At 52.6% G+C, this 8,571-nt stretch overlaps 1 protein-coding gene across 1 annotated transcript; it reads left to right on the top strand.

The window, feature by feature from the left end:
* The first annotated feature begins 513 nt into the window (after positions 1-513).
* LOC141927734 (G-protein coupled receptor 12-like) lies at positions 514-3,315 on the top strand. Its single transcript, XM_074834985.1, has 2 exons — positions 514-652; positions 1,563-3,315. The coding sequence occupies exon 2, from the start codon at positions 1,565-1,567 to the stop codon at positions 2,618-2,620; it is 1,056 nt and encodes a 351-aa protein (XP_074691086.1). The 5' UTR covers positions 514-652; positions 1,563-1,564; the 3' UTR covers positions 2,621-3,315.
* Positions 3,316-8,571: the final 5,256 nt, after the last annotated feature.

The following is an 8,571-nucleotide window of genomic DNA, read 5'->3' as shown; positions in this document are numbered from 1 at the left end:
TCGCTGATCACCCCTGACTGCTGGCTCCTGGGGGTACAGGGGGAGCGGCACCGCTGTCCCTGGGCATTGCCCTTGAAGAGTGGGGCAGCGGAGCCACGCCATGCCGGATCACCCCCCCGCTTCAGATCCTCGCATCCCTGGGCACAAGCAGTAAAAATAAACCTTGCCCGGCCGCCTTCGCGAGCCACCAGGGCCTGGCTGGCACCCAAACTGCATCCGCAAAACGCAGGTGCAGAGGGCCCTGACCTTGGGGAGGTGCATCGGGGTGGCGGGAGAGCTCATGAATGAGCAGCGGGGCGGGTGCGTGCATGGGTGCGTGCATGGGTGCGTGCGGGTGCGCGCACCCCCTCGTGCCTGCGGGTGTGGATATGGATGTGGAGCAGGGAGCCAGCCTTGTTGTTATTCTGATCACAGCGGCTCTGATTCACAGACTTGGATCATGAATATAAGTGAAGACTTTGACGTCAGAGTTGAGATTTATCAGCAGATCCAATGGGGCAGGAATATTAAGTGCAAGTCGATGCCAGCTATCTGCCAGCGTTATTAGCAATGCTCACCGAGGAATGAGGCTTAACACCAAGAACTGGTAGGACTGGGAAGGAAAAAAATAAAAACGGGGGGAAGCAAGCTGATCTTCGAGCATTAAAGCCAGGTAAAACAACAACCTTCGGCGGTCACGGCTGCCTGCTGGCTGGGCTGCATGCGGAAAGCGGGGATGCCGGCGGCGGGGGCAGGTAGCGCGCTGTGGGCAGAGCCCCCCCCGACCTTCACACCTCTGCTGCCCAGCCCCGGGGGGGAGATTTACTCTGCAAGGGGGACCACGCCGAGCAGGGCAGGATCTTGCAGTTGTTTGCAGCCGGCTGGCAGCGTCTTGCACCAGTCTTTTCCAAAGGAGGGGAAGGGGAGAGAAAGGAGAAAGTTAACGCAGGCTGTCCCTTGTCGCTGCCTTCTCCTTTTATCAGCGGCTCCGCATCCATGCGAGGGCTGGCCTATTAATAGTATTTATTTTTACTCACCTCACGCAAAAAAGAAAGGGCTGCGGGGCGGGGGGGGGGGGGGAGGGCCTTTGCGCTATAAATAGGCGGCAAAAGGTAGCCGTGCCGCGGGGAAGGGAGGAGGAACGGGGCAGCCGCACCGTGCTTTCCCCGGCGGCGGGGTGCGCAGCCCCTGCGGATCCTGCGCGGGGCCGGGCCGGGCGCGGGGCAGAGCGCATGGAGGCTGCTGCCAGCAGCGGGGCGCTGAGTTGTGCTCGGCCTCAGCCCGCCGGGAGGAGCAGGAGCTAGCGGGCAGGCTTCCCCCGGGCGAGGGGTGCGTGTGGGGCCGGGGGGTGGGGGGGTGGGAGTTACCTCCCGGGGAAGCTGCAGTCGGGCTGGGGGGAGGCGGACGGGGATGCGCGCTGCTGCGGGCGGGGGCGGCCCGGTGCGGGGCTCGGCGCGGGGTGTCCCAGAGCTCGGCGCGGGGTGTCCCGGGGGTCGGTGCGGGGCTCGGCGCCTCTCCCCGCAGCCCGCTGCCCGTGCCGGCCGCCGGCGCCCCTCACCGCATCCCTCTCCCTCTCTCCCCAGCGATGCTGCACGGCCCCGCCGCCATGGGGGAGCCGTGGCAGCCGCAGCCGCAGCAGCAGCGGCTCCCGGGGCTCGGCAACGGCTCGGAGCCCAGCGCCTGGCCGTCGGCGGCGGGCGGGCCGGGGACGGCGGCGCCGGGCGGCGGCGGCGGGGCCGGGGACGGGCCCGGGGGGGCCGTGAGCCCCTGGGACATCGCGCTGTGCGCCACGGGGACGGCGGTGGCGGGGGAAAACGCGCTGGTGCTGGCCGTGCTCTTCTACACGCCGAGTCTGCGGGCGCCCATGTTCCTGCTGATCGGCAGCCTGGCCCTGGCCGACCTGCTGGCGGGGCTGGGGCTGGTGGCCAACTTCGCCGTGCGGTACCTGCTGCGGCCGCCCAGCGAGGCGGCGGAGCTGGGGGCGGCGGGGCTGCTGCTGGCCGCATTCTCCGCCTCCGTTTGCAGCCTGCTGGCCATCACCGTGGACCGCTACCTGTCGCTGTACAACGCGCTCACCTACCACAGCGAGCGCACGCTGGGCTTCACCTGCGCCATGGTGCTGCTGATGTGGCTACTGTGCCTGGGCGTGGGGCTCCTGCCCCTCCTGGGCTGGAACTGCCTGCGGGACCAGAGCGCCTGCAGCATCCTGCGGCCCGTCACCAAGGACAACGCGGCGGTGCTGGCCGTCACCTTCCTCCTCCTCTTCGCCCTCATGATGCAGCTCTACCTGCAGATCTGCAAGATCGCCTTCCGGCACGCTCAGCAGATCGCCGTGCAGCACCAGTTCATCGCCACGGCGCAGGCCACCTCCACCCGCAAAGGGCTCTCCACCCTCTCGCTCATCCTCGGCACCTTCGCCCTGTGCTGGATCCCCTTCGCCATCTACTCCCTGGTGGCCGATTCCAGCTACCCCGTGGTCTACACCTACTCCCTGGCGCTGCCCGCCACCTGCAACTCCCTCATCAACCCCATCATTTACGCCTTCAGAAACCCCGACATCCAAAAGTCGCTCTGGCTGGCCTGCTGCGGGTGCATCCCTTCCACATTCTCCTCCAGACCAAGGACATCCAGCGATGTGTGAGGACTGAGCACGGAGCGAGACGCGCTCCCTTGCTCTCCTCCTCCTCCTCCTTTTCCCCTCTGTCGTTATTGTTTCCTACCGGGAGGAACCCCCCCGGCCAGCACATCTCGTTCCATGAAAAGATGGCCAAAAAGAGAAAAAAGGAAAAGGGAAAAAGAAGGGGGAAAGAAAGAGAGAGAGTAGAATGATAATGGTTTCCTTTAGAAATGTTATTTTCTTACACATTTTATTTTTTATTTAAAAACACAAAACACCAAAAAAAAAAAAAAAAAGGAAAGAGAAAAAAAAAAAAAAAAGGATCTCCGTACGATGGCGTTTGTCTCCTCTCGGGGTAAGGAGCCGGGGGAGCAGCGGGCTTGCCGGCCCTGGCCGGGTGGCTTCCACCCCCCCGGGGGCATGTCCCACGAGTGGCAGCCGCCGGGAAGGCCGCAGGAGCGGGGGGGGTGCTGGGTGTCGGGTCCCCCCACGATGGGGCTGGTCCCCACTCGTGGGGTTGTTGTGCGGGGCGCCCATCCCCCTAAAATCAGGTCTTGCAATGCTATGCAATAATCGGGAGGGGGGTGGTGTGGGGGGGCGGCGTTCAGCACCGCGGGGGCGGACAGCTCCGGCTCGGCGGGGGGCCCGGAGGCGCGCGGGGAGCCGGGGGGGTGGCTGGGGTGGAGGGGACCTTGCGGGGGGGACACACGATGCCTCTCTGTTTCTATGTCGTTTGCGAAGCACTTTGAGACCCCGCGGGGCGAAAGGCACTTTAGGGTATGGCCGTTGTTTTGGGCTGCCGCAGGGATGGGGGTATCCGGGGCGTCCATTCACACCCCCCCCCCACCCCCCCCAAAAAAAAGGTGACCGAGGGCAGGGTGGGGGCTCACGGAGGTGGCAAGGGCAGCCGGGGCACCCCGCACCCTGAGGCTCTGGGGGGACCAAGGAAGGTCTCTCCTGCCCGGTTTGGGGCCGTGGGGTGATGCGCTGCCCCGGCCGCACTCACTTCCCCACCGATGGTTTGAGACCATCCCATCCCACGGGGTGGGATTTTCATCCAAAGACGGGTCCGGGCTTGCGGGGTCCCCTAGAGGGAAGCCTCTGTAATGACGCGTGTTATTCCGGATGTTACCAGTTTAACTTGCTTCATTAGGGAAGCTATGGTACCCTCACATTCCTCTCCATATCATGTGCTTTGTGGTGTTAGTGAGACCATGACGAAGTGTCCTTTATCTTGTGCTTTCTTTTGGCTGAGAAGTGGAATAGTGCATTCACTTAAAAAGCAAGCAAGAAACAAAGCAACCTTCAGAGAGATGGCAGGGCTTGGGGTGAAACACCTAGGCTGGCTCGGGCAGAGGTGGTGGATGCTGCTCTGGGGCCTGGCACAGGAACAGCTCAGTGGTTGCAGCAGGAGGCCCCCCACCAGCTGAGCCTGGTGTCCCAAAGACGTTGCTCTCCTTTAGAGAACGTTGCTGGGATCTTCAGCATCTTAAATTATCCCCTTGAAAGCAGGAGCTAGGTTCTGCTGCACCATAGGCAAAACAGAGTTCCTGTCAACACAATCCAACAACACCGCCGCCACCAAACCACAGCATGTGTACACCGTAGTCTCGTGGAAGACAGAAACCTTCTTGTCTTGTGAGGCTACAGTGGGTATGAAGCCACTTTATGGCTGGATCCAGACACAACTGTATTTTCTCTCTGGATCTGTGCAATTAATTTCTTACTCCTGAGAGCTAAGTGCACATGAGAAAGCTATGAATCTCCAAAGTGTGCCTGGGGCTTGGACTTATTGTCTACCTTTGAAAGGTGGCCAGTCTCTCTTTTTCTTTTTTTCCTTTCTCTTTTGAATACCTTGGGCAATGGGCAGTAGGCACAATGTTGAATCAGCATATGTGTAAAAGTAAATATACATATAAGAAAGAGTAAAAAATATATATAGAAACACTTTTCTCTGCTCATCTTATTTCTTCTGGCTTCTGTAAGTGCAGCCAGGTCCCTGCAGTTCCTCTGTGTGAAAACTCAAGACAGAGTTAGTTTAAACCATTTTCGAAACATTGTGAACGTTTTGAAATGTTTTTATACAACTCCATCTAGAAGAAAGTATTTGTTTCTCTGGGCAGGTCATTTTGTATCTTTAAATTAAATGTAGTATTAACTAATCAGCCTTAGAGAAACCTTGACAAGAAAAAGGTTGCATTTTCTTGGCTTTCCAGTCAATTACCTATTGCTGAAGATTTTTATTTTAATAATGTTATTTTTAGAATTTAATTGTATACTTGAAACTTGTCTCAGTTGGAGAGTTCCATTGATAAACTTTGACAAAGGCATACAAGGGTCAGTGGAAAATAATTTTCCCCTGTGGCCCTTCACAGCAGTAGGAGAAAGATTTCAGATGTAAGGAACTAAAGTCAAGGACACAGTCTCTACCAGACAGCTAAGTTAGAGAGGAGGTGGCGAGGTCCTCACTGAATGCTTGGTACTCACCCAAACACATTCGCAGCAACTTTGTCAAAGGCAAACTCTGCTTCCTAAATTCTGGTACTTGCACTAAGGATGCTTTTATTCTGCTGCACTAATCCAACTCACAGTCAGTATCAAGATTTGGTGCGAGTATATTGCATGCTCAGATTTAGTATAAAATGCCGATCCAATTTTTTTTCAAGTGATGATCTAGGATCTCTCTCTTGGAAACTGTTAAAGGCGCACATGGAAGTTGTTAAAAACACTTGATAGGCTTCGGGAAAAGTCTTAAGAAATCTGTTCTAAAAAACATTTTGATTAATCAGCATTTTTGTGGTCTTTCCACTAAAAAAAAAAGAAATACGCACTTTCTAGATTATTTTTTCCTTTGCTATTTTTTCCTCTCCTTTTTTATCAGTGGAAAGAGGGGAAAACAAGAAGTGAGAAAGAAGGTAAACAAGTATGAGTTCACCTGCCATGCATTGATTTGTGGAAATCTGGCCCTTTTACCGCACTTTTGCTTTTCCTAAAGAAAATCTTTTACTGGCAAAAGTCTTGAGTGACAATGTTGGACATCAGTGAGGATGTTGAATGTCAGAGCCTCCTTATGTCAGACATCAGGAGAACTACCTTAAAACCTTAAATACTTATCAAGTTAGTAATGCTGGGTGGGAATGCTCTGGTGTCCTTTGGTGATGGCTTTGGGACATGGTTAGTACAGAATACAGGGCCTGATTTTGGATGAGCTTGTGTTGCCACAAACAAGGAGCAGCTCCCATGAATGTCATGGTGTCACATGTGGATGAGGCACCAACTATAAGAGGAGCACTGGAAAACAGAAAGGGCTCCAAAGCATCTGCAAACATGGTGAAAAGAGTCCAGCAGCCCCTGTCTTGCTCCTGAGCATCATGAGAAGGACACAGAGCAACCAGAGTACGGCCTATTGTTCTCCTTTTTCCAGTACTGAATGTATTGGTAAGCCTCTTCCAGCTGGGATTCCTATGTCACAAGTCATTAGAAAAGTCGAGGTCTATAAAAGCCATTGATTTAATTCTTGTGCTTTTCAGATGAGATACACAGGGACAGTGGTAGTTTTGCAAAGCACAAGGTGTCTTTAGCTGGTGGAAATTTGCAGGTGTCCTTTGATTTCCACAGAACCTCTGTGGCAACTCCAGCTGGAAACTGGACCTGCTTAGAGAGGGCTGGTCGGCATTTAGTTGTGAAGATCTCCATGTCCTCACCCTGGTGAATGGCCTAGATCTTTCCATTGTACCTTAAAAAACTGAGCTTTGCAAATAGCTTTTGGTAAAAGATGAAGGGCCAGACCCTGTCCCTGCTTACACTCATGTCACTTCTGGAGCCTACAGGAGCTGGTCTAGATCTACAGCAGCAGAAACAAGCAGAAAATTAGTCCTAAGCAATTACATGAGGTATCTAACCAGCCCCAAGCCTATGGCAGAGATCAGCGTAGCCAGGGAAATGAATCTGCTGCTTATTTGGTTGATTTATTTACAGGTTTCTGCTTGCCTTTGGTTTTTCTACCATGAGCTGGTGGCAAGCAGACTATAGGTATGAAATGATTTCTGTGTTGGTGGTCGGCTGTTTTAGTCAAGGGGATGAGGAAAGGGCAAGGAGGAGAAAGAGAAAACATTCCTCGAATATACTGTGAAGAGGCCAGGGACACCACTGGATGGGACGTAACCACAGCTGCACCAACACTCTTAGTTTCACGGAGATGTGCTAGGGGTGGGTGTGAGCTTATGCATTTACAACAAGCCCTCATCCCTGTCCCAGCATGTTTCAACTGAGAAAATAAAATAAAAAAAAAAAAGCTAATAAAATGTATAGACTCTACCAACAAAGCTGCTTAGCTTTGCTTCCTTTCCATTTTGTTCAGTTTGGGACTTTGAGCAGTGAAAACATCTATTTTTAGCTAACTTCATCAGTAACCAGCAGTAAGTGTCTCAAGGATCTCAGTCGTGATGTGGCAGCCACAATTTGTTAATCTCAAACAAAGAGTTTTAATTGAACTTTGAATAAAACCCCAAGAAACCATTACTGTTCTCAGTAGGTGATGAAGTACTTCCTTCTTGTAAAAGCATCAAATCTGGGGTGGGGAGGTCTTTAAAAAGCCATTGATCTTGGTAATCGCTTGTACTGATGTGTACTGACCAGCATCAACAACTCATTTAATTGTTAACAATTAGTTAACAGTTCACTTTTAATTGTCAGGAATAATTGTTCAATGCACATGGTATTTCCTTGTAACTCCTTTCATTCACGCACAATCTTTTCTCTCTGTGGGGCGGTCATGCTGCCAATCAGCTGACGGCCTCACTTGTACCATTTGTACCTTTTCTGTTAACAATGCAGTTGCCTGCTGCAAAATCCCCCGAGAGAGGCTCTTCCCGCTGTCCCTGCAACCCCGGGAATGGAGCTTTCCCATTCCTGTTGGAAAACTCTGCAATACAGAGCATTACAGAGATAAAATGGATTTTCAGTAGAGAAGACCCAAATCAAAAGGGGTGGTCCAAAGCTCTTTTGTCTCTGATTTTGAGGGATGTGAATAAATCATCTCCAACTCCAAGGGTAATAGATGCCTTCATAAATTCTGCTTGATGTCAAGTGTAATTGTGTCTAAACCAAGGTTATTCCTTCACAATTTGAGCACCCTGCAGTGGGCAGGAGGCTGGATGTCTGATGGCACATTGTATCAATAGACACTGAAATCACAAGCACAGGTTTACGACCTTTTTGCAGAACCTGGGAGTCGGAAAACATTTGGCTTGCCCCAGGAAAAGTTCCTTTCCAACTGGGCAGTATCTGGCTAAGGATGAGAGGTAAGGCTGGGCACTGCTGGCAAAGCAGGTGTCCTCTCAAGCCTGCTGCAGCCTGGCCTCTCAGCTCTGCCTTGCCTTTCCTCTACACCATGTAGAGAGTGACAAGGACTGGGCATGTTTCTGATGTCCCTTGTGAGTAGGTCAGAACTGGGACCCAGGCAGGATAAACAGCATCCTCCCTAGAGAGCAAATCCTCTAGCTTGGAGGGAGTGATGAGTTTCTGGTGGTAAAGCTCAGCAAGATACTCAGCCAGACTGGAGTGGCCCAGGCCCAGATCCTGCTCTGCAGTCACCAGTGTGACCCTGCAGTTGCCCTCCTGAGGTTCTGAAACTGAGATGAGCCTGGCCAGGCTTCGGGCAGTGTCTATTGGAGTGGCCTTTGGCTGCACAGTCAGACAGAGTGGGAGTCAATTGTCCCCGTTCCCAATCCTGCCTCCAGTCCTATCTGCTTCCCAGAAACAAGGCCATTTCACAGCAATTAAAACAGCAACTTATTTTGATGTAAGTGTTTTCATTAGCCTTTTAACTCAACCGGGAAAGTTGATCTCAAAGAAAAATGTACAGTTATCATTCTATTATGGTTAAATCAAGCCCCTTCAATGCACTTTATGAATGAGTGAAACAAATCAATGCTGTTATTGCACTGTATCTCTATTGTGTATAATATTATACA

The sequence above is a fragment of the Strix aluco genome, chromosome 10 (genome assembly GCF_031877795.1).
Source record: "Strix aluco isolate bStrAlu1 chromosome 10, bStrAlu1.hap1, whole genome shotgun sequence".
NCBI lineage: Eukaryota > Metazoa > Chordata > Aves > Strigiformes > Strigidae > Strix > Strix aluco.
Note: the sequence above shows the minus strand (reverse complement) of the source record. Positions and strands in the feature narration are given on the sequence as shown.

What these genes read in the sequence shown, in the direction of transcription:
- LOC141927734 (XM_074834985.1), top strand. Translation starts at nt 1,565, where the DNA reads ATGCTGCACGGCCCCGCCGCCATGGGGGAGCCGTGGCAGCCGCAGCCG.